The sequence below is a fragment of the Notechis scutatus genome, chromosome 4, assembly GCF_049901735.1.
Source record: "Notechis scutatus isolate UNSWTSFEM ecotype Mainland chromosome 4, rNotScu1.2, whole genome shotgun sequence".
Lineage (NCBI taxonomy): Eukaryota > Metazoa > Chordata > Lepidosauria > Squamata > Elapidae > Notechis > Notechis scutatus.
The window spans coordinates 168311201-168336530 of record NC_142012.1 but is presented as its reverse complement, the minus strand read 5'-3'; the positions used below and the strand labels follow the sequence as shown (position 1 = coordinate 168336530).

General features: G+C 46.2%; 1 protein-coding gene across 1 annotated transcript; it reads right to left on the bottom strand.

Annotated features, from left to right (window-relative positions):
• Positions 1-9040: 9040 nt before the first annotated feature.
• On the bottom strand, positions 9041-25046 carry OSTN (osteocrin). The gene is made up of 5 exons (XM_087965691.1): positions 24933-25046; positions 17802-17897; positions 13219-13430; positions 10578-10670; positions 9041-9206 (listed from the first exon to the last, which is right to left on the bottom strand). The coding sequence occupies exons 2-5, from the start codon at positions 17895-17897 to the stop codon at positions 9041-9043; spliced, it is 567 nt and encodes a 188-aa protein (XP_087821817.1). The 5' UTR covers positions 24933-25046.
• Between the last annotated feature and the right edge of the window lie 284 nt (positions 25047-25330).

The window sequence follows — 25330 nt, the reverse complement described above, 5'->3', positions numbered from 1 at the left end:
CTACATCGATTTCTTTTTTCTTTTTCCCTCCCTGTTGCTCCATCCAAATTTTCTGCAGTCCAGACTAGAAAAAAAAAAGTGTGTGTGTGTGTGGGGGGATTTAGAAAAAAAGGACCTCATAAGGAGGATGGATGGAGGCAGGATGAAGTGGCCTCATTAAATTCAATGGCAGAAAACCGACCTCATCAGCCCAAACGTCCATGCTGGTTTTGGCTCCTGAAGGATGAACTGCAGGTGTTTGGATTAGCCAAATTCATGGCAAGGCTCCTTGTCGGAGGGAAGGGAATGGGCAGGATCCTTCAACATTTTCCTGAATGGACAATGGGATGAAGTGGAGAAGGAGAGAGAATGGGGAGGTCTGGCTCGGTGCCCGGGGTTGACGGAATAAAATTGCAAATTTAATTTGGCTGCCTTTGAAAGACCAGGTGGCTGAGAAGAACAGGGATGACTCTTCAAACAGGAGAAGTCACTTGTAGGCAGAGGTGGGAAGGGGGGAATTTAAAGGTAGGGCAGACATACTTGATCATGCAACATCTGTCTTGGACACTGAACATCAGCCAGAAGTGTGAGGCCAATACGATTGGGGGCTGAAATAGCAGAAGCGTCCCTTTCAATGACGGCCCAAGACCAAACCTGGAGACTTTCAATACAGGTGGTCCTTGCTTAACGACCATGTTACGAGGTCCATGTGGCTGCTGCTCGGAACAGAAGCGGCGGCTTCCAGATCACACCACGTGGCCCAGCGGTGGAGCTGGGCTAATGGAGACTTTGGGCCATTCGCCAGGTGACGGGGAGTTCCAGTCCCGCCTTAGGCACAAAAGCCAACTGGGTGACTTTGGGCAATTCTCTCTTTTAGCCCAGCCCACCTCGCAGGGTTGTTGTTGGGAAAATAGGAAGAGGAAGGAGTCCACACCTTGAGCTTGGCTTGGCTTTGGAGAATAGCTTGACTCCTTCTTCTTTGGGGGCAGCCCCTTGAATCTTGGGAGACTGCTATCATGTCAGCCCCCCAAGTCCTTCTTTCACCAGACTAGACACAGAAAAAAGTGGACTTAAGGGCGACATGATAGCAGCATCCCAGGATCTGAGGGGCTGCCCCAAAGAAGAGGAAGGGGTCAAGCCATTTTCCAAAGCCCCAGAAGGCAGGACGAGAAGCAACAGATGGATAATAATCAAAGAAAAAAGCAACCTGGGATTAAGGAGAAGTAATTTAGTAATTTATCGACTGCAGTGATTCGCTTAACAACTGTGGCAAGGAAGGTCATAAAATGGGGCAAAACTCACTTCCCCAATGTCTCACTGAATCACATGCTGTACATTTTGGGCTCAACTGTGGTTGTAAGTTGAGGACTTCCAGTATAATGAGATGGATTGTGCATGTAGATGTTTACTTCTCTTCCGTCCTCTTCTCATCCTATGCTAAACCAGAGGTGCGTGGCTGGCTCAGGAGTTCTGGGAGTCCACGAGTCATAAAAGGACTCTAGGTTCCCACCCCTGCACCGGAGAATAGAAAAGAAAAGAAAAGAGAAAGAGAAAGAAAGAAAGAGAAAGAAAGAAAGACAGAAAAGAAAGAAAAGAAAAGAAAAGAAAGGGGGAAAGAGAAAGAAAGAAAGAGAAAGGAAGGAAGGAAAAGAAATAAAAAGAAGCAAGCAAGCAAACAAGAAAGAAACAAAAAGAAGGAAAGAAAGGGAAAGAAAGAAAAAGAAAAGGCAAATGAGAAAGAAAGAAAGATGAGAAAAAGAAAAGGGAAAGGAAGGAAAGAAAGAGGGAAAGAAAAAGAAAGAAAAAGAAAAGAAGCAAGCAAGCAAACAAGAAGGAAAGAAAGAAAATGAAAGAAAGAAAGAGGAAAAAATAAAGAAAAAGCAAGCAAACAAGAAAGAAAGAAAGAAAGAAAGAAAGAAAGAAAGAAAGAAAGAAAGAAAGAAAGAAAGAAAGAAAGAAAGAAAGAAAAGGGAAAGAGAGACAGAAAAAGAGGAAGGAAGGAAGGAAGAAAGAAAGAAAGAAAGAGAAAGAGAGAGACAGAAAAAGAGAGGAAGGAAGGAAGGAAGAAAGAAAGAAAAGAAAAAAGAAAGAAAGAATGAAAAGGGAAAGAGAGAGACAGAAAAAGAGGAAGGAAGGAAGGAAGGAAGGAAGGAAGGAAGGAAGGAAGGAAGGAAGGAAGGAAGGAAGGAAATTTTCTGACAGTTTGAACAATTAACCAGTGGAACAGCTTGCCACCAGAACTTGTGGGTGCTCCAACACTGGAGGTCTTTAAGAGAGACTGGACAGCCACCTGTCTGAAATGGTATAGGTTCTCCTGCATGGGCAGGGGGCTGGACTAGAAGACCTCAAAAGTCCTTTCCAGCTCCTATTCCATTCCATTCTAATTCCTACAGCCATTGTTCATATGTTTCAGCGTCCAGTCCCCTAATAATTTTTGTGGCTCTTCTCTGCACTCATTTCAGAGTCTCAACATTGCTTTTTTTATATTTTATTTATTTATTTTTGTCAATTGCTTACAAGATAATAGGTATAAGTATAAACATAGTTATGAATACATCAAATGGGTACATATAAGAAAAATAAAAAGAAACCATAGGACAGGGACGGTAGGCACATTGGTGCGCTTATGCACGCCCCCTACAGCCCTCTTAGGAAAGGGGGGAGGTCAATAGTAGACAGTCTAAGGTAAAAGTTTTTGGGGTTTGGGGAAGAAACCACAGAGTCAGGTAGAGGATTCCAGACATTGACCACTCTGTGGCTGAAGTCGTATTTCCTGCAATCAAGTTTGGTGCGGTTTACTTTGAGTTTGTATCTATTGTGTGCTCTTGTATTGTTATGGTTGAAGCTGAAGTATTCATTGACAGGTAGGACATTGCAATGTATGATTTTATATACTATACTATACTTAGATTGGACCAACAACCAAAATGGGCTGAAATATTCAGTTTTGGTTGCCACAATGTAAGAAAAGATGTTGAGATGTTGTTTTACTTCCTGGGGCTTTGGAGGATGGTTGGATGACCCTCGTCTTCGTGGCAGCCCCCTTGCCTAGAGAACGTTGAGCTCCATTCTTTCCCAGGTTTTCACACACACACACACACACACCCCATCCCTGGAAGGGACCGGAAATTCCAAACTAAGTGGGAATTGTTGGGGGAACTCAGGAAGTGAACTGTGAGAGAAAAGGAAGCCAACCCAAGCTGGCTCTTCCCAAGGTCCCAGCTGAGCTGCAACCGAAGTTTGCCGTCTCCCAAATCCTCTTAGTTAATGCTGATCAGATCATTCATTTCCAACCAGTAGTTAAATATCCGTAATCCAGGCTATATATAGACTTGATGGGAGACAGAAAAGAGAGAGAGAGAGAAAAAGTGATGCGGTCAAGTTGGCTTCCTGGGTGAGAACAATGGATTTGCTGGAGAAAATCACCCTCTCTCTCTTTTCATGGGGTAGCCATTTAAGGGGGTTTCTTCCCTGGGGGGGGGGGTCCTTGGTGCTGTTTCAATTGGCGGCTTTCTGGCAGACGTTTCGTTGCCAAAGTGGGTAACATAATCAATGCTAGAAGGGAAGGGGAGTTGATGGTACCTTAATTAGGCTGCTCTTTATCGCCAGAAACACTCAACACTGACCGTCGTTGTATACTAGCTGGATCCCCGTGTGCTTCACTGTGAAACTATGTGGTGGGGCTTAGTTTTGGGGGAGGAAAATAAGGGGGGGGGGGAAGTTCTGCCTCTGCCTACCAGCATCCATCGGTATTCATCTGGCTAGCGTCCTGTCAGTGTGTCAGAGAGTGGAGGGCTGTTTGGAAACTGAAAGAGTATTTGCTGTGTGAGGAAGAAGGAGACAGCAAGGAGCCTGGGCGTGGCTTAGCTCAACTGTTCTGGACTAAAGCTGCTTGGAGCTGCTCTGAAACTGAAACTGAACCTCCTCTGCTTGTGTTTTGCATTTGGAAGAGATTTCTTTTCAGGTGTGGAGGGGGAGTAGAACTCCTTAGCATCAGAGCGTGTTAATAATAATAATAATAATAATAATAATAATAATAATAATAATAATAATAATAATAATAATAATAATATAGGAAATACTCTAAATGCTCTGAGGGTCATTTGGAAAAATCCTTTCTTAGTGAGCCCCTAGAAGCCAAGAGGAAACATAGGTGCCAAATTTCAAGTTTGTAGGCTTGACGGTTCTGGAGATTTTGTGATGATGCGTGAGGGGTCTTTCGCTTTTATACTGTATATAGAGATAAATAAATAAATAAATTGACAGCAAACCTCACTCCCTGCTAGCATTGATGATGCTTCCTAGTTGGGTAAGTGAAACATCTGCAAGAAAACAAGATCAAAAAGGACCAAGGACCCCACAGTTCTCCTCCTCCTCCTCCTCCTCCTCCTCCTCCTCCTCCTCCTCCTCCTCCTCCTCCTCCTCCTCCTCCTCCTTTCCACAAACCCTCCTAGCACTGATCCTGTTTCCTAGTTGGGTCATGAAACATCTGCAAGAAATCCACCCAGCTGAGAGAGCACCAAGGACCCCTCCTTATGATTTAAATCTTGAGTTAAGTCTTGGGGCTCCGTGGCCACAAAAGATGTTTAAAGGGCTTCCGCAACTTCTGCGGTGAAGAACAGGTTGCAAACCACTGCGCTACGTTGAATCTTAAGCTCACCCTACATGCTGGGCTCTCCCATCCCACTAAACCACGAACAGGTAACTGAGATTAACTCTAAGCCGGGTGAACCTCTTGTGCACGTCTGGTGAAGCCGGCCTTCAGACGGGCCTGCGTGCGAGTGGGAGGGGGGTCTCCTCCGTTCTGCTTCTGGCCCAATCAGGTTGTGTGTCAGTTGTTCTGGAAACAAGACCACCCAGCCGGCACGTGCAACAGCTGGGCTCCAGATGTTTCGGCTTCTGTTTCTGGTTAGGAGCTGACACGTGTCAGCTCAAGGAAAACGGATGCAATGCGGAAGAACACGGAACGTCGTCAGAGCGGGAAGGGGCCTCAAAGGTCATCTAGTCCAACCCCATGCTTCAAGCAGGAGACCCTACGCCAGTGATGGCTAACCTATGACACGCGTGTCACTCGTGACACGCCGAGGCACTTTGACTGACACGCCTGTCGGTGTGGGAAAACCTGCACATTTAGAGGCTGCCTGTGCTCTGCTCCAATCCCTGCTCCCTGCTTGTGGCGTGGAGGCGTGGTGTCACCGCAGCCCGAGATCTTTGCAGCAGAGAACCAGTTTTAACCGCCATAAACTGAGGTTTGTCAGTTTCATTACCTCAGGAACGCTAACAGGAGGAAAGGAGATCCATGAGGTTCACAGCCCTTGTAAGGTGGCCTTCCGATCCCCACATCCTGCACCTGCAGCCCTGAGACCAGGGAGACGAGTTTCACAGCTCTGTGTGATCACCCCAGCCCAGTCCGTCATAAACCAAATTATTGATATTTCTTGAAGTGACACACGACCCGAGGAAGGCTACACTTTTCCCCGATTTTCGACACACCAAGCTGAAAAGGTTAGCCATCACTGCCCTACGCCATCCTGTTCAAATGGCTGTCCAGTCTCTTCTGGAAGACTTTCATCGATGGAGCAGCCACAACTTCTGGAGGCAAATTGTTCCCCTGGTTAATCATTCTAACCATCAAGAGGTTTCTCCTGAATTCCAGGTGGCTTTTCTCCTGGATGAGTTTCCATCCGTTGCTCTTTGTCCTGCCCTCAGGGGCTTTGGAGACCCCCCTCCTCTCCTTTGGGGCAGCCCCTCAAATATTGGAAGATGCTATCCTGTCCCCCCTAGGCCTCCTTTTCTCTAGACGAGCCAAACTGAAATCCTGCAACCATTCTTTGTATATTTTACTCCCCGGGCCTTTATTCCGCTCAGTTGCTCTTCTTTTTGCAAACTCTCAACCTCTTTTTTTTTTGTCATGTGGTGACCAAAACTGTCTTGGTGGAATGATACACAACTATTCAGGCCCCGGGAAATACTCAAAGACGGTATTTTATACAGGAGCACAAGCGGGACAAGATAACAGGTCATTCTCCACTTACGACCAGAATTGACCCCAACATTTCTGTTCCTAAGTGAGACATTTGTTAAGTGAGTTTTGCTCCATTTTATATATATTTTTCTTGCCACACTGCTTAAACAAATCGCTGCAGTTGTTATGTTAGTGACGTGGTTGTTCCTTGATTAATGACCAGTCCTCACACTCATGACTGTTACAGCGTCACCAGGGTTACAGGATCAAAATGAAGGTGCGTGAACCACCCGCATCCCAGGACAGGGGGACAGCCAGGGGTGACTTTCCCAGCCAGCAAAGTCAACGTGGGAAGACAGATTCGCTTAATGACGGCCTGGTTCACTGAACAGCTGCAGTGATTCACTTAGTGACTGTGACAAGAAAGGTCATAAAGTGAGACAAAATTTACTTAACAGGTGTCTTCCTTAGCAACAAAAATCCTAATCCGAATTGTGGTCGTAAGTCCAGATGTTGTGAATGCTCCAACACTGGAAGTTTTGAAGAAGAGATTGGACAACCATTTGTCTGAAATTATGTAGGGTTTCCTGTCCAAGCAGTCGGGTAGGACTAGAAGACCTCTAATGTCCCTTCCAACTATTCTCTTCTCTTCTATTTTTATTCTCTTCTCTTCTGCATTCTACTCTATCCTATCCTATCCTGCATTCTATTCTATTCTGTATTCTATTCTATTTTCTCTTTTATTCTATTCTGCATTTTTTTTGTCTTCTGTATTTTATTCTACTCTAGTTTCTACTCTATTCTATTCTGCATTCTCTTCTATTTTCTATTTTATTCTATTATATTTGTATTCTATTATTTTCTATTCTATTCTGCATTTTCTTCCCTTCCCTTCCCTTCCCTTCCCTTCCCTTCTCTTCTCTTCTCTTGTCTTCTCTTCTCTTCTCTTCTCTTCTCTTCTCTTCTCTTCTCTTCTCTTACGACCTGTAGTGGGATTATAGCTCCCTATTCCCAATTTTGGCCATTTCCAGATGCTTGGACATCAAATCCCGGATTCCACAGCCAGCTTGGCTATTGATGAGAATTCTGGGAGTTGAAGTCCACAGGCCTGGAAACCGCCAACACTGGGCATTTTTTTTTTCTGGCTCTCCCTCACCAAAGGACGCGCTGCCCTCTAATGGCCCGAAAAGAAATTCTTCTTGCATTTTTTTATCCTTCCCATTCTAGAGCAGTAGATTATCCATAATCAGATCTGGTCAGGATGAGAACAGAGGATTTAGTACAGGGGTCCCCAAATTTGACAATTTTAAGACTTGTGGACTTCAACTCCCAGAATTCCTCAGCCAACAGACCAGGGGCCTCCAACCTCAGTCACTTTAAGACTTGTGGACTTCAACTCCCAGAATTCCTCAGCCAACAGACCAGGGGCCTCCAACCTCAGTCACTTTACGACTTGTGGACTTCAACTCCCAGAATTCCTCAGCCAGCTCTGCTGGCTGAGGAATTCTGGGAGTTGAAGTCCACAAGTCTTAAAATTGCCAAGTTTGGGGACCTCTGATTTAGGAGAATATATTTTAGAATGGAGTAGAAATGAGAAAGAACAGAATACCCCCCTTTTCTCCCTAACACTTTTTATTCTAGTAAATTGGACAGCGTATTCCATCTGGATTTGCAGGCATTTGGCAAGCTAAGTGCAATTTTCAAGACCCAACTTCCCCGCTCTGCCTATAGAGAAAAGTTTCCGATCCACGCGTGCTGCCGGTTCCGACATGCGGGTGAAACACGGACACGAACCGTCACAATTGATACAAAAGCAAGGAAGGGCGCAAAGAGAGGAAACTGGGTGAAACTAGGCTTAATGTGGGGGGTCCCTGGTGCTCTCTTGGCTTGGTGATTTTCTTAAAGACATTTTAGGATCCAACTAGGGAACATTATCAGTGCTAGAAGGGAGTGGGGTTTGTGGAGGAGGAGGAGGAGGAGGAGGAGGTGGAGGAGGACGATGACAACAACGGCTGTGGGGTACTTGGTGCTCTCTCAGCTTGATGGCTTTCTTGCAGATGTTTCATTACCAAACTCAATAACATCATCTTCCCAACTAACACTGATGATGTTGCCTAGTTGGGTCATGAAACGTCTGCAAGAAAACCATCAGGCTCAGAGAGCTTCCCAGGACCCCACAGTCCTCCTCCTCCTCCTCCTCCTCCTCCTCCTCCTCCTCCTCCTCCTCCTCCTCCTCCTCCTCCTCCTCCTCCTCCTCCTCCTCCTCCTCCTCCTCCTCCTCTCTAGCACTGACGACGTTCCCTAGTTGGGTCATGAAACGTCTGCAAGAAAACCATCAGGCTCAGAGACCACCAAGGACCCCACAGTTCTCCTCCTCCTCCTCCTCCTCCTCCTCCTCCTCCTCCTCCTCCTCCTCCTCCTCCTCCTCCTCCTCCTCCTCCTCCTCCCTCCTCCTCCTCCTCCTCCCTCCCTCCTCCTCCTCCTCCTCCTCCTCCTCCTCCTCCTCCTCTCTAGCACTGACGTTCCCTAGTTGGGTCATGAAACGTCTGCAAGAAAACCATCAGGCTCAGAGACCACCAAGGACCCCACAGTTCTCCTCCTCCTCCTCCTCCTCCTCCTCCTCCTCCTCCTCCTCCTCCTCCTCCTCCTCCTCCTCCTCCTCCTCCTCTTCCTTTCTAGCACTGACGACGTTCCCTAGTTGGGTCCTGAAACGTCTGCAAGAAAACCACCAGGCTCAGAGACCACCCAGGACCCCACGGTGTTTCTCATCCTTGGCAGCTTGAAGCGGGGTGACTCCCAGAATCCCCCAACCCGCCAAGAGGCAGGGAAAAGAGCTTTTGTAGCCCTCCACAACTTGGCTCAAAAACTTTTTTGTCAATCCAGGAAGAAGGACATCGACGTGTCACAACCGCTCAGGAACCTTCCAAACGCCCAAAGTCACCCCTTTATTTTATTTGTTTAATGGCATGCAATGCAATTCTTATATAGCACACACACACACACACACACACACACACACGCACACAGAGCCTTTCTGTGCCTGTTTATCGGTAGGCCTGAGCATCAGTGAACCCAAGTCTGACCCAGTGAACGAAATTAAGCCAGAAATCCTTGGCAGAGAACTACAGAAGAAGCAGCTGAGCCAAAGGTCCCAAAGTGACATCTTTTGGGAAGAAATGGGTTGGGGGGGAGCAGAGCAGGGGGGGTCACCGCAGCTCTTTCTCCAGGCCTGGGACGGGGGGACCTTCCAGGAGGCCGGAATCTGTAGGAAAGTAAGAAAACTTGACTCAGAAGACGATTTCCTCGGGGGAGCAACTTCCACCCTGGGCCACAAATTTCAGAGCAGACCTGGTGGGCAGGTGAGTCTTGGGGAGGGAGGGGCCAGGGCTCCCACAAATCCACCCCCATTCGAATCATGAGTCTCTAGCCGCGTCCCTCAGAGTAAATCAAACTGATGTATTAGGAGTGACCATGTCGGCGTTACCTGGGTGCAGCCCACACTAAAATACATCCTTCGTTTCCCCCTTGACCCCGGCCTTCCTCCCACCCCCCTGGATGTACATTCTCCACTGGGACACATCCCTAGCCAGGAATCATCAGGAGGCTGTGAGTTCTAGTCCCCTGCCTTGGGCATGAAAGCTGACCGGGTGGCTTGTGGGCCAATCTCTCAGCCCGACCCACCTCACAGGGTTGTTGTTTTTGTTGGGGGGGGGGGGAAATAGGAGGGGGGAAAAAACAGGCCTATTGGCCACCTTGAGTTATTCACAAAGACAATCAAGGTTGGAATGCAAATTAAAATAGAATTAAGAAGGGAAATAAAAAGAGTAAAATAAAATAAAATGACAAATGAAATGAGTAATAAAATCACATAGAGAAGTGGAGTGAAATGAAGTAAAATAAAGTAAATAAAGTAAAATAGTAAAGTAAAATAAAATAAAAACATAATAATAATAATAATGATAGATAATATAATAATAATAATAATAATAATAATAATAATAATAATAATAATAATAATAATAATAATAAAAATAAAAATCAAATAAATAATAAAAATAAAGGGACGGAGGGAGGAAGGGAGGAAGGAAGGGGAGCAGGAGGAGGGAGGGAGAGAGGGAGAGAGGGAGGGAGGGAGAAAGAAAGGAAGGAAGGAAGGGGAGGAGGAGGAGGAGGAGGAGGGACGGAGGGAGGGAGGGAGGGAGGAAGGAAGGAAGGGGAGGAGGAGGATAAGGAGGAGGAAGAAAGGAAGGAAGGGGGGGAGGAGGAGGAGGAGGAGGAGGGATGGATGGAGGAAGGAGGGAGGGAGGGAGGAAGGAAGGAAGGAAGGGGAGGAGAAGGAGGGGAAGAGGAGGAGGAGAGAGTGGTGTCCTTGGTGGTCTCTGACCTTAAATTAAAAAAATAAAAATAAAGTAAAGCAACTTCCATTTATCCCAGGGTCCCAATTTAGTTTTCTGGGTCCCTTTGAAACTCAACCCAGTTGCAATTCTCCCCACGAGGCTTTTTAAGCCCCTGGAAAGGGGGAAGGTCAAGGGGGGGCTGGTTCTCCATCTGCCCCCCCCAGCCCAGCCCCTGGCAAGAGACGGGCCAGGCCAGGGCCGCCTGGCACACGGCTTTGGGGGCGTCTTGATCTTACCGGCCTCTCCTACCCTCTGGAGCTGCTGAGGCGGTTCCCCCGATCCGGTCCAGGGGGAGCCCAATCCGCTTCTTTGGCACCGGCAGGACTTTCCTGCGAGAAAGGAAGAGAGACGGGCGTCAAGGGAGGGGAGGGCTCCGGGGGCTTCTTTCAGGCCTGGGGGATAGACCCCCATCCCAGGGCCTTCCTGCCGGGCCATGGAAGAGAATCTCTGTAGCTCTGCTAGGGCTGGTCTGGGGGCTCCTGGGTGCCCTCTGAGCTGGGTGGGTTTCTTGGGGACGTTTCACGACCCAACTAGGGAACCTCATCAGTGCTAGAAAGGAGAGGGGTTTGTGTGGGGGGGAGAAGGAGGAAGGGTGAGGGAGAACGACTGTGGTGTCCTTGGGGGTCTCTGACTTCGGGTGTTTTCTTGCAGGCATTTCATGACCCAACTAGGTAACATCATCAGTGCTGGAAGGGAGTGGGGTTTGCTGATGGAGGAGAAGTTAATTCCACTCCAGTCCTAGCCCTGATGATGTTACTTATTTGGGTCATGAAAGGTCTGTAAGAAAAGAACTGAGGTCAGAGACCACCAAGGACACCACTCTCCTCCTCCTCTTCCTCCTCCCCTCCTTCTCCTCCCCTTCCTTCCTTCCTCCCTTCCCTCCTCCTCCCCTTCCTTCCTTCCTTCCTTCCTTCCTCCCTTCCCTCCTCCTCCTCCTCCTCTCCTTCCTTCCTTCCTTCCTTCCTTTCTTCCTTCCTTCCTTCCTTTTTCCTCCTCCTCCTCCTCCTCCTCCTCCTCCTCCTCCTCCTCCTCCTCCTCCTCCTCCTCCTCCTCCTCCTCCTCCTCCCTGCAGTCCTGCCAGCAGGAGCCTTCCCTTACAGTACACATCCATCCATCCATCCATCCATCCATCCATCCATCCATCCATGGATGCCTTCGACAAACAAAGGAACGTCATACATCTTCATTTTATTTCTCGCTTCAGCACTGAACCCTCTTTCAGGAATTTCATTTACTCTCCAGCGTTTCTCTTCCATCAGGCTCCGCTCTTTAGCTCTTCTGAAGTGGACCTTCGGCTGCAGCTTCGCACCTCATCCGGCTCAGGGGAGTTTTTTTGGTGGGGAGTGCTGCTGTCCCCCCCATTTTTATTTTATTTGTTTGCAAAATGGCAGCGGGCAAAACAGTATTTCTGAAATCCATTTATTTCCCACCCTTTGTCAGGTTTGTCCATTTTTAAAATATCCTTCGGGAGTTTTTCAAGCCGCTTTTCCTTCCCGCCCTCATTCTGTCCTGCCGTCTCTTTGGACCTCACTACCGTCCCCCACCCGCCATCCTTCCGATTGTGCGGTGCAGCTGCAACCCTCACAGCCACAACTGGGACAATTGCACGGCCGCTTTGCCCCTAAAGTGTTTTCGGTTTTCTTCACAGCCCTTTTTTTCCCATTCGGGCCGTTTTTTTTCCTAGTCATACTAAGAATGCCATTTCTCCCCCCCAACATTTGCAAACCGTTTGCGATCCTCATTTTTCGCCCCTGTGACGGGGACATTCATGAAACCTTTCCTTCAATGGCACGCCTTGCCATTTGCTCAATCGCTTCCACGTCTAAATGTCTAAAAAATTCATTCCTGCCTGTCCTGGGTTGAGTTGGCTCCCAAATAGAATATAGAATAACCGAAAGACAGAGTTGGAAGGGACCTCGGAGGTCTTCTAGTCTAACCCTCTGTTTGAGCAGGAGACCCTATACCATTTCAGACAAATGGCTATCCAGTCCCGTCTTGAAAACCTCCAGTGACGAGGTAGGGAGGCAGGTGAGGGAGGGAGGGAAGAAAGGAAGGAAGGAAGGAAGGAAGGAAGGAAGGAAGGAAGGAAGGAAGGAAGGAAGGAAGGAAGGAAGGAAGGAAAAGGAAAGTAGATGAAGTCAGAGAAGGAAGGGTGGGAGGAAGAAATGAAGGAAGGATAAGGGGAGGAAGGATGATGAAGGAAGGAAGAAAAAAAGAAAAAGAAAGGAAGGAGGAAGGAAAGAGGGAGGGAGGAAGGAAGGAAGGAAGGAAGGAGTAAAGAAGGAAGAGGAAGAAAGGAAGAAAAAGGAAGGAAGGAAGAAAAAGGAAGCAACGAAGAAGGAAAGAGGGAGGGAGGAAGAAGGAAGGAAGGAAGGAAAAAGGAAGGAAGAAAGAAGAAAGGAAGGAGTAAAGAAGGAGGAGGAAGAGAGGAAGAAAAAGGAAGGAAGGAAGAGGAAGGAAGGAAGAAGGACGGAAGGAAGGAGGAAGGAGGAAGAAAGGAAGAAAGGAAGGAAGGAAGGAAGGAAGAAGAAAGGAAGGAGTAAAGAAGGAGGAGGAAGAAAGGAAGAAAAGGAAGGAAGAAAGAAAAAGGAAGCAAGGAAGAAGGAAAGAGGGAGGGAGGGAGGAAGAAGGAAGGAAGGAAGAAAGAAGAAAGGAAGGAGTAAAGAAGGAGGAGGAAGAGAGGAAGAAAAAGGAAGGAAGGAAGGAAGGAGGAAGGAAGAAAGGAGGAAGTAGAGAGGAAGGAAGGAAGGAAGGAAGGAAGGAAGGAAGGAAGGAAGGAAGGAAGGAAGGAAGGAAGGACTGAATAGAGAACATCGTCATCAATCACCTCAGGAGCAGCCAGAGTGAAGGGGCAGGAGAACCGCTGGGGTCACCTACCTCTGCTTGGTCTTCAGGCCCTTGGAGAGCCGGTCAAGGCGTGCACCAAACCCCGCGAAGCTTCTCTTCGTCTTGGTCTCAAAGACGTCGTTCTCCAAGGACGCCAGTTTGTTCAGGAGTAACATTTCGGCCACCAGGTCGGTCGTGGACTTCTCTGGCCTGGAAGGAGGAAGCCATCCTGGGCCGGGGCCGAGCACGGGGTCAAGGGGCTGCTGTGGCACGAAAAGAAGGTGGAGGGAGGGTCCCAACTAACAAAATCCATAGCAAGCAAGACCCCGAGGCAGGCAGGCTCCTCAAAGGATACTCTTTATTGGGAATTATCCTATCGGCACCTATCTGGGGAAAACCGACTCTGAAGTAGTCTCCCATGTCTTTCACCTCATGAAAAGTCAAAAGTTTCCCCACTTCCTCAAAACCATCAGTCACATCCCAGAAGGGGCTGGCAGCAGGGGTGGGATTCAAATTTTTTAACAACCGGTTCGGTGGGCGTGGCTTAGTTGGTGGACATGGCTTGGTGGTCATGTGACTGGCTGGGCATGGCCAACTCAACATCACTCACATTAAGGCAGGCATCTCCTCGCCTGGCCTCTCATGACTGTGGGGATGCTGCAACAGTCGTAAGTGTGAAAAACGGTCATAAGTCACTTTTTTCAGGGCCATTGTAACTTTAAATGGTCACACAAGCAAAGTGCCAGCAAAGGAGGGGAAAAAAACTCCAGAGAAGTTCCCGAGACAGGAAGTTTAGTCCTGCCAAGAATGTCATAAGGATTAACGGAGAGGCAGTTTCTGTAAGCAACACCAGAATGTTTCCTTCCTGCCTTCCTTGCAGGATTAGCCCAGTAATTTCTTCTAACAACCGGTTCTCTGAACTGCTTAGAATGTTAACAACCGGTTCTAGCAAATGGTGTGAACTGTTAGAATCCCACCCTTGGCTGGCAGCCTGGTGGCATCGCTCCGCCTTCTGACTGGGTGTGAGAAATGACCTTGGTTCTCAAGAGAAAAGATGTTGTTTTGGCTAAAGGTTCCCCTCCTGTTTTTTTTTAAAAAAATTAAATTGAAAATAAACATTAAAATATTGAATGTTGTGGTCTTCTTGGACAATACATTTCAGTCAAAACATTTTACATTATAGGAGATATATATATTTATACACACACACACACACACACATTTAAGCTTTATACCATTTTTGTTCTTCTTATACCTCATTTCTATTTCATCTTTAATTCTAATTTCAACTTTGTGTGCTCCCTTTCATGTCCCTCCACATGTAGAATTTGTTCCATAATTTGTAGTATTCTGATTTTTCTTCTTCTTTCAATTCTAGTGTCAAACTATCTAATTCAACGCATTGACAAATCTCCATCTCAGTTCTACCCTCAGCTCCAGTGTGGCAACACTTGAAGTGGTCAAAATGGCTTCCGTCAGGTCAGCTTCAGGGTTGACAAGATGGAGTGAAGGACCGTGGCTATGTAGGCATAAGGTCTCCAGGTCTCCCCCAGATCTCCACCCTAAAGAATCTATTTATTTATTTATTTATTTATTTATTTATTTGATTTGTCAATTGTTTACAAGATAATAAGTATAAGTGTATACATAGTTGTGAATACATGAGATGGGTACATATAAGAAAAATAAAAGAATAGAGAAACAATAGGACAGGGACGGTAGGCACGATGGTGCGCTTATGCACGCCCCCTACAGACCTCTTAGGAAAGGGGTGAGGTCAATAGTAGACAGTCTAAGGTTAAAGTTTTTGGGGTTTGGGGAAGAAACTACAGAGTCAGGTAGAGTATTCCAGACATTGACCACTCTATTGCTGAAGTCGTATTTCCTGCAATCAAGTTTGGTGCGGTTTACTTTGAGTTTGTATCTATTGTGTGCTCTTGTGTTGTTATGGTTGAAGCTGAAGTATTCATTGACAGGTAGGACATTGCAATGTATGCAATGTACCATGCTTAAGTCAGACCGAAGACGGCGTAATTCAAGGTTTTCTAGTTCTAGAATTTCAAGTCTGGTGGCATAAGGTATTCTGCAACGAGTAGAAGAGTGGAGAACTCTCCTTGTGAAATATTTCTGGACTTTCTCAATTGTGCTAATATCAGATACGTAATGAGGGTTCCAGACTGATGAACTGTATTCGAGTATTGGTCTAGCAAATGTTTTGTATGCTCTGGTTAGTAGTCTGGCAGGCTTCTCCTGGGAAAACACACAATACGTGGTTGTGGGAATTGGGTGCGCCCAGAAGTCTCCAAACCTGGCCACTTGTGAAGACTCGTGGACTTCAACCCCCAGAATTCCCCAGCCAGCAGAGTTTATCATTTGGAACTCCTGTGGGTGTTTTTTTGCTTCCTGCCACCTTCACCAAATGATGTTGACCCTGACGGAGGCCGGCAGGATGTCCGTCTTATTACATAGAACCAGACAGGAAACTTGACCAGGTGAGCTAATTCCACTTTATTGCAAAGCTGCGTGAACAAAATCGTGTAGATCTGAAAGTACAAACCTCCCACTGTCTTTTTTTTATAGCCTGAGAAAGTAGGGAGGGTTTCTTCTCAGCCTCTTGCTCCACCCATTATGCAAATGAGGACTCAGCTGTCTCTTTTCTGACTGTTTCCCTAAAGCTACATTAGCAAAATCCTGCAAGTCTGAAAGTACAAAACTCCCACCATCTCTTTGACAGCCTGAGAAAACAAGGAAGGTCCTTTCTAAGCCCCTCGCCCACCCATTATGCAGCTGAGGGCTCTGTGCTCCCTTATCTGACTGTTCTCTAAAGCTACCTTCCCAGAATCTTGCAGGTCTGAAAGTACGACCCTCCCCCCATCTCTTTTTTAAAGCCTGAGAAACCGGGGAGGGTCCCTTCTAAGCCTTCCTTCCCACCCTGGATGCAGCTGTGGGCTAACCTTCATCCCTGACTGAACGGTGGAAGGTGGGTTTATATTCCTTGTCTCTTATCTGACTTTTCCTTGAACCAACATTAATAGAATCTTGCAAGTCTGAAAGTGCAAATCTCCTCCCATCTCTTTTTTCGCCTGAGAAACTAGCAGAGCTGGCCAGAGAATTCTGGGAGTTGAAGTCCACAAGTCTTAAAGTTGCCAAGTTTGCCAAATTTGGAGAGCTCTGGTGTAAGGGTCTCCTGTTTGGATTGGGGGGGGGGTTGGACTAGATGACCTTCCAACTCTGTTAATCTGTATCTATCCCTGCAAGCAAAGCTGGCTGGAGAATTCTGGGAGTTGAAGTCCACAAATCTTAAAGTTGCCAAGTTTGGAGACCTTTGGCCTAAAGCTACATTGAGAGAATCTTGCACCTTTGAAAAGATGCATCTCTCACCATCTCTTTTTTGTCCTTTTTCAGCCTGATAAACTAGGGCGAGCCTCTTCGGAGCATCTCCACCCAATAGGCAGCTGTGGGCTCGGCTGCCTGTTATCTGTTTCGTGGAGTATCCGCCTTTGGATCTCTCACGCTTCCTCTTTGCGCTACTTTGCGTATTCAAGATGGACAGTGAGTCACATGGATGTATATTTATACGTAAGGGTGTAGGTATATGCATAGGTGTGTCTACAGCACGTATGTTTGTTATGTACGTGTACCCTTTCGAGAGCAGGCCACGGAATTTCATTTTTAACGTGAGCCGGTGTGTCCACGGTTAAAAAAATACACGACAATAAAGAGGATCTTACTCTTATCTGACTATTTTCAAGCTACATTCATAAAACTTTGGAAGTCTGAAAGTACAAATCTCCCACTGTCTTTTTTTACAGCCTGAGAAAGTAGGGAGGGCTTCTTCTCAGCCTCTTTTGTCCCCCACCCATTTTGCAACTGTGGGCTAAGCGGTTTCTTATCTGACTGTTCTTTAAATCTACATGAACAGAATCTGGCAAGTCTGAAAGTACAAACCTCCCACTGTTGTCCCCCCGCCCCCCACAGTCTCAGAAAGTAGGGAGAGTTTCGTCTGGGCCTCTTTCTCCATCCATTATGCAGCTGAGGGCTCACCTGCCTCCAATCGGTCCGTTCCAGGGCTGGGCTGCTGGGGGTTTGCAGGGGGAGAGCCCTAGCTAAGATGGGGTGCAGTTTGGAGAACCCCCAAATCCCATTCCTGGCTGGCCCTCCCCACCCCTCCCTGCCCCTCCCACAGGGCCCATTTTAGATGCAGGTGAGTGCAGGGTGTGTGCAGAGAATTGGGCGAAAAATGGGCCTCCTGGGGAAGTTTGGGGAGGCCGGAAATGGGTCTGTTTCCAGCCTCCAGAGATCCTCGGGAGCCCGGGGAGGGCAAAAACACTCCTCCCCCCCCCATGGTGCAGGAGGCAGACTAGGCCACGCCCACCATGGCCATGCCCACCCAGCAATTGGGTAGAGAACCCTTTGCTAAAATTTTTGAATCCCACCCCTTGCTACCTTCCTTTCCTCCCTCTCCCAAGGTCTTTCCCAATACACACACACGAACATAATCTGAAAACTCTGGAAAGTTTGACCAGGAACACATGAGGCCGCCCCAAGCAAGAAAGCCACAGGAGAGAGAAGGTCACCACCCAGTGATTTTGGCCAAGGACAGGCAGAGGGGCAGCTCCACCCCCATCCCTTACCTCTTGCATGCCCTGTGCCTGGTCGGCTCTCCTGGGCTGCCAGAGGAGCAGAAGGGTCAGGATGAGGAATCCTGCTGTCTGCTGACAGAGCTGCATCTGCAAAGGAAATGGGACTTTAAGTTTCTTCAATTTGCAGGAATTTGTTGTCAGGAGGGGGCTTTTCCCGGAGGGCACAAGATATTTTAGCATGCACAAAAAAGAAAAAGATAGAAAGATTAAACAGAATCTTCCTTCCTTTTTTTTTAAATACACTTTTTCTTAAAGTTTTGTTAAAGGTTTCTTTGGGGTAAAATCTTATGGGTTTTTTTCCCCCCTCTTTTTTGGAATTTGCATTTTAAATTTCTCAATAAAAAAAAATAAAGAAATTAAAAAAAAGATATATTAGCATGCAACGAAATTTCATCTTAATGAATGCCGATTAATGTACATTTAAAGTGACGATAAAGTTATTCTAAGTTCTTTTTTTAAATTTATTTTTTATCAATTTTCATTCATAAACATTTTTGAATAACAGTGCATTGGCAGAGCATTATTTACAAATAAAAAACCCAACCAACATACGTTGGTAATAAATCTCAACATACAAACTAATAGCAATAGTAATGGTATAATAACAGTACTAATAGTATAACCAAAAGAGTTGATCTAACTTTCTTCTTACATTAAGTTAATTACATTTTTATCAATTACTACATTTACATTTATCTACCTCTTTACTTTCACTATATATAATATTAACCTTCACAATCTTACTTTCCCTAATTTCTACCTCTTTTCTCTATCCATTCATAGAATTTATTCCATGTCTGAAAGTATTCTGAATTGTCTTTGTCTTTAATGTTTAAAGCTAATCTATCCATTTCAGCACAGTCCCAAATTTTCCTAATTATAACCTCATCCGGTGGGGCATTCATATTTTTCCATTATTTAGCATATGTAATGTGTAACACTATGGGCTTGCTTTGTCATAATCCTCTGATAGTGTACCTAAAAGGCACATTTCTGGTTTAAACTCAATATTTTGTTCAGTTATCGTTTCCAGCCATTTATGTATATTCTCCCAATTCTAAGTTCTAAATCTACCCACTTCTGGGTCGGGAAAAATCCTTGTTAAAGCAGCACGAACTAGCTGCTGTGCTCCAATACACCACCAGGTGGCACTCGTGCTCTCTGACTGCTGCATTGTAGCCCAGCAGGGGCGTCTCGTTGGCTTGAACTCTCCCTGGTTAAATGTCCAAGAAATTGTGTCAAAATTCACACAAAAACCCACAAGGAAATAAGACACTCATTTCAAAACCTTGGGGCACAAGTCCAATTTGGGCATTTTGCCTGCCCAAATTGGAAGATGTCCCTTTTTTTTTCTTTTTTTTTCCTGGCCAAGCATTTGGATCAGAATACGATTTTGACATTAGAACATGATAACATCAAAATGTCAGCATAACATTTTGATGTTATCCTAAGAGACGTTGTTTTGCTCATCCTCCTGTGGGTGCAGAAGGTGGCTACCTTCCTCTTTGCTTGTGGCGTCAAAAGTGCCAAAATGCAAAGCTGACACCTTCCTAAGTAGCTCAGGATAATGGGATTTTAGTATTTAGTATTTTAGTATTTATTTGATCTGTCAATCGCTTGCAAGATACAGGTATAAGAATAAATATAGTTTTGAATATATGAGATAAATAAATAAATAAATAAATAAAATAAATAGATAAATAAATAAAATAAGAAAAAGAAAAAGAAACAATAGGACAGGGACAGGTAGTCACGTTGGTGCGCTTATGCACGCCCCCTACAGACCTCTTAGGAAAGGGGTGAGGTCAATAGTGGACAGTCTAAGGTGAAAGTTTTTGGGGTTTGGGGAAGAAGCCACATTTTAGGAAGACAGAATAAAATTTTGATTTTTTTTTAATTTCAGATGTTTATCTTATCTTTATTATTTTATAAATAGCTCCAGGTGACAAACATGTAAAACTTCCTTTTTTTAATTTTCTCCACAATCCTGTGAGGTGGTCAGAGCTGAATTGTGGGGTTCTTGGTGCTCTCTGAGCTTGGTGGTTTCCTTGCAGACGTTTCATGACCCCAACTAAGTAACATCATCAGTGCTAGAAGTAAGGGGTTTATAGACAAGAGGAGGAGCAGGAGGAGGAGGAGGACTGAGGGGGTCCTTGGTACTCTCTGAGTTGGAGGCTTCCTTGCAGACGTTTCATGACCCAACTAGGTAACATCATCAGTGCTAAGAGGGAGTGGAGCTTGTGAAGAGGAGGAGGAGGAAGAGGAGGAAGAAGAGTGCGGGTTTTCTTGGTGCTCTCTGAGCTTGGATGTTTTTTTGCAGATGTTTCCTGACACAACCAGAGAACATTATGCACTGATGATGTTACCCAGTTGGGTCATGAAACATCTGCAAGAAAAAACCCCAAGCTCAGAAAGCACCGAAGGATATTTAAAATAGTAAAAACAAACAAAGGACCTTTCCCCCCCAACTCCCAAAATATTTCCATTGGCAGAATTTTTTTAAGCTTTGCTCCTCTTTCTCCATTTCAACTGCACAGGTGTTTCTGCCTAAAAAGGAGACCTAATTCCTCTCCCCACCTGCTGCGATTTTAAAGTCAGGTTGTGCACTTAGGCAAGAAAAAAACAAAATACACAGGTACAGTATAGGTGGTCCCTGGCTCAATAGTGGTGACTGTGGAGGGGGATCTTGGAGTCCTAGTGGACAATCGATTAAATCTGAGCCAGCCGTGTGCAGCAGCTGCCAAAAGAGCCAATGCGATCCTAGGCTGCATCAACAGACGGACAGAATCAAGATCACGGGAAGTGTTAATACCTCTTGATAAGGCCTTGGTAAGGCCACACTTGGAATTCTGCATCCAGTTTTGGTCGCCATGATGTAAAAAAAAAGATGTTGAGACTCTAGAAAGAGTGTAGAGAAGAGCAACAAAGAGGATTTTAGGGGACTGGAGGCTAAAAGATACAATGAACGGTTGCAGGAACTGGGCCTGGCTAGTCTAGGGAAGAGAAGGACCAGGGGAGACAGGAGAGCATCTTCCAATATTTGAAGGGCTGCCACAGAGAGGAGGAAGGGGGTCAAGCTATTCTCCAAGGCCAGACAAGGAACAATGGATGGAAACTGAAGAAGGAGAGAGATTCAACCTGGAAATAAGGAGACATTTCCTGACAGTTGGAACAATTAACCAGTGGAACAACTTCCCTCCAGAAGTTGTAAATGCTCCAACGCTGGAAGTTTTTAAGAAGAGATTGGACAATCATTTGTCTGAAGTGGTGTAGGATGTCCTGCTTAGGCAGGGGGTTGGACTAGAAGACCTCCAAGGTCCCTTCCAGCTCTGTTATTCTATTCTATTCTAATACGGCAGGTTAAGAAATGAGTGGAGCTGTTCCACTTTTTGCAGATCCTGCCTCTTGTTCCCACGTGCACGATAAGCTGGGCAAATAAATGAGGTTGAGTGGAAACAAGGTTTTTTTTTGGCTTTCTTTCTTTTGAGCAGGAAAATAAAAGTATGGGGATATGCTGTTTTTTTTTAAAAAAAAAAATCCTGATCTGTGTCTGCAGCATGTAGAGAAGATTACGAAGGAGAGGCTTTGTGCCCAAAGGTTCCTGAAAAGCTTTTACAAACACAAACTGCACAAAGCTGCACAAATCCTCCTTCGCTGACAACAAAAATGCTACCAGACTGCAAGTTGGCTCGGTTTTTATTCCTGGATCCTTTTTAGAATTTGTTCTGACCCAGGGTTCCCAAAACCTCAAAGCCGACCTCTCATCCAGATAAAACCCCTTTTATTTAATTTACGGTGAATTCCACTCCAGCAAACTCCCAGCAAACAGTCTTTCAAGAGATTCCACAATTACAGACCTTTATCAGGCTGGGAAGTTAGTTGCCAGACCGGTATCTTCCAAACGCCACGTTGTAGCAGTAATGACTTGGCAAGAAGTCAGGAACAGATCTTCACCCCTCATGAATTGAACTAATTGCCTCCTGCAAACCCCACTCCCCTTTTTTCTCCTCTTTATTCCCTATGGGAGGGGCCATTCACCGTCCACCTGTGGCTTTACTCCCAATTTGACCCTTGTTCCTTAGCTGTTCGTCTGGCAACTCTGTGCATGAGCACACAGGGAACAGGCTCCAGCTGCTCTTCTTCCCCACTGATTTTTGACTCCGAAGGCAGCTGATAACTGTCGGACGGCCCTGGGCCCATCTCTGCCTCCGACGCAGAGCCCTCATCCGAGCCTTCCCCAGACTCCAGGACTGGCCCACGTGCCTCCCCAACCTCCTCACTGTCTGAGTCTGCTGCCATCTCTGCTGGCTGCTGCAAAAGAATTAATGTACTCTTTTTAAAAAAAATTATCTTGGAAAGTCCCCAAGGATTCTCAGGTCAGCAACAAGATGAGTAGAGTTTGTCTTCACTGTTGCTTTGGATCCGAAGGTAGTTCAGATCAGAAAAAGCAGAGAAGAGAGATTGAAATGGAAAAGAATAGTTGCAGGAATTGGGTTTCTCTAGTTTAATAAAGAGAAGGGCCAGGGGTGACTTGTTAGCATTCTTCCAATATTTGAGGGGCTGCCCCAAAGAAGAGGGAGTCAAGCTATTTCCCAAAGCCCCTGAAGGCCAGACAAGGAACAATGGATGGAAACGGAACAAGGAGAGAGATTCAACCTGGAAATAAGGAGAAACTTTCTGACAGGGAGAACAATCAACGAATGGAACAGAAGTTGCCTTCGGAAGTTGTGGGAGCTTCATCCCTGGAGGCTTTCAAGAAGAGATTGGACTGCCCTCTGTCAGGAATGGTGTAGGGTCTCCCGCTTGGGTGGGTGGGAGGGTTGGACTAGATGACCTACAAGGTCCCTTCCAACTCTGTTAGTCTGTTAATTAATCAGTGGAACCGAAATTGCCTCGAAGTCCGGCCAGTAAACACTCTGCTAGCGCCATTCAGTTGCTCAGACTCCACCCCGCAAGGGATTATGGGGTCGTTAAAAGAAGATGACCACAGGGATGCCGCAAGTGTGAAAGGCGGCCCTAAGTCGCTTTTTTCAGTGGTGCTGTAGCTTTGAACAGTCACTAAATGGACAGTTGTAAGTCGAGGACTATCTGCAAATACAGGTGCCTAAGACCAGGCGCTTCCTCACCACCTTCTTGCCTTTCTTGGGGTGATTTATTTCAGTGGGGTTCCTTTGCCCAAAGCCAGCAAAGAGGGGTCTAAGTTCACTCGCTCAGCCGCACCAATCTTGCAAACTGTCAAGTACTTCCGTTCCCAGGCAGAGATTCTTCATTACGGGTGGGGCACAGCAGAGGAAAACGATTCCTGCTTCCTCCCCGGACAAGAGCTCAGGATCCAAAAAGATTTGGACAATAAAGGAGAACATCTGTAGCTCGGTCCTTGCACGGGTTGATCGTCCTCACTGTTAGGAAGTTTCTCCTAAGTTGCTTTTCTCCTTCCTTAGTTTCCCTCCGTTGCTTCTTCTCCTGACTTTGTGGGATGACCCAAAGGGGCGTGGCACAAAAATAACCAAGTCACCAAAGTAGAATCAATTCCCTTTAATGCCTCCAACCTGGCCCCCAATGTCCAATTATCCTCGGCATGGGAGATCAAACTCTTCCAAAAACAGTCTACGAAGGGCAGAAATGCAGTCTGAACCCAAAGTAAAGATAATTAGAAATAAAAAAAAACCCAACACAAACCACACTGAAGTAATTAACACGACAGGCCAGGATAATAAATTGCAGACTTCCAAAAAATAAGGAAGCACACAGTTGGGAGGACGCCAACACCCAGATAAGCCTCAACCAAGATAATGCACGCTTTCTTCCAGCAAGGTGCTGTGTGCAAACGCCCTTCTTATATCCTGTTTTCCCAGCTGCAACTAAGGAAAGGGATCAGGGCCCTTTTCTCTCCCGTAAGCCACCTTGCTCCCTTCTCCTTTCCTCCTTGCATGCCATAGGATGAAGAGGGGAGGGCCCTGGGTCTTCCTCTGAATGCCCAGCCGGATTGTGCCCTTCCCCAGTTCCCTCCACAGCCACTGGAGCCACACTCCCACTCCCTGGCAGCTGCTTAATCTCCCCCTCAGACTCAGACTCCAACAAGGGCATGAGACTTTGGGTGATTTGGAGAAGAGCTTGACCCCCCACTCCTCTTCTTTGGGGCAGCCCCTCAAATGTTGGAAGATGCTATCATGATCCCTTGAATATGAGACAGCTGTGGGTTGTACAAACAGAGGCATAGAATCCAGATCATGTGAAGTGTTAGTGCTGCTTTATACAACCCTAGTAAGGCCACACCTGGAATACCGCAACCAATTTTGGTCACTGTACTAACAAAACAAATGTTGAAACTTGGGAAAAAGTTCAGAGAAAAGCAACTGAGATGTTCAAAGGCCTGGAGACTAACACGTGAAGAAAGGGTGCAGGTTTGGGGTTGAACAGAAAAGAAAAATTAGGCGCAACATGATAGCCGCCTTCCAGTATTTGAGGGGCTGCCCCAAAGAAGAGGAAGGGGGTCAAATTATTCTCTAAAGCACCTTGAAGGCAGAAGAAGAAGTGAAGGAGGGAAACTAATCAAGGAGGGAAGCAACTTGGAACTAAGGAGAAATTTCCTAACCGTGAGCACAATTAACCAGAAGAACAGAAGTTGTCTTCAGAAATTGTGCCTGCTCCAATCACTGGAGGTTTTAAAGAAGAGACTGGACAGCCACTGGTCTGAAGTGATATAGGTTCTCCTGCCCGAGCAGGGGGTTGGACTAGAAGACCTCCAAGGTCCCTTCCAACTCTTATCCCATCCCATCCCATCCCTTTCCATTCCGTTCCGTTCTGTTCTGTTCTGTTCTGTTCTATTTTCTATTCTATTCTGTTCTGTTCTATTTTCTATTATATTCTGTTCTATCCTATTCTCCTCCTTTTGGGGAGGATTTTCATCCCTTCTTCCTCTTGGCGAGTGGAAAAGAAACCCCGAATCACAGGCTGTATGGAATGCGGGGAGAGCCCAGATATTATCCTTTTCCAAACTTTCCAAAACTTCCTTCCTTTTCCTGAAGGGATTTGTGGCTTGGCAACCCGAGGAAACTCATTTCCCATTCCCCAAGGCACAAAACGGAGACGAAAGAAGAACGTTGGGAGCTGCCCACTTACCTGGCCAGGAGTCACACAGATCCCTTGGAACAAATAATTCCCCAGGTGGCCTTGACTTTCCGAGTAGATCTCCCCAAGCAGATCCTCTTTCTTTTTTCTCTCTGGTCTTTTATAGTCTCGCATGGAGCCTCCGAAAAGCTGCCTCTTCCCCCTCTTACATCATGTCTGAAGTTTTTTTTCTTTTTTCTTCCCAAGGCTCTGCTCTTACATCGCTTTCTCCCTCCCCTCTGAACAGGCTGGCTGCTCTTAATGCTGGAGCTGCTTATCGCTCTAACCATGATCAGGGGAGAAATCAGGATCCGACGGTGGTGGAAGAGGTTCACCAGAAGCCCACCCATCCCTCTACAGATTGACATTAAAAATAAAGGACAAAGAAATAAAGGACAATAGATACAAAC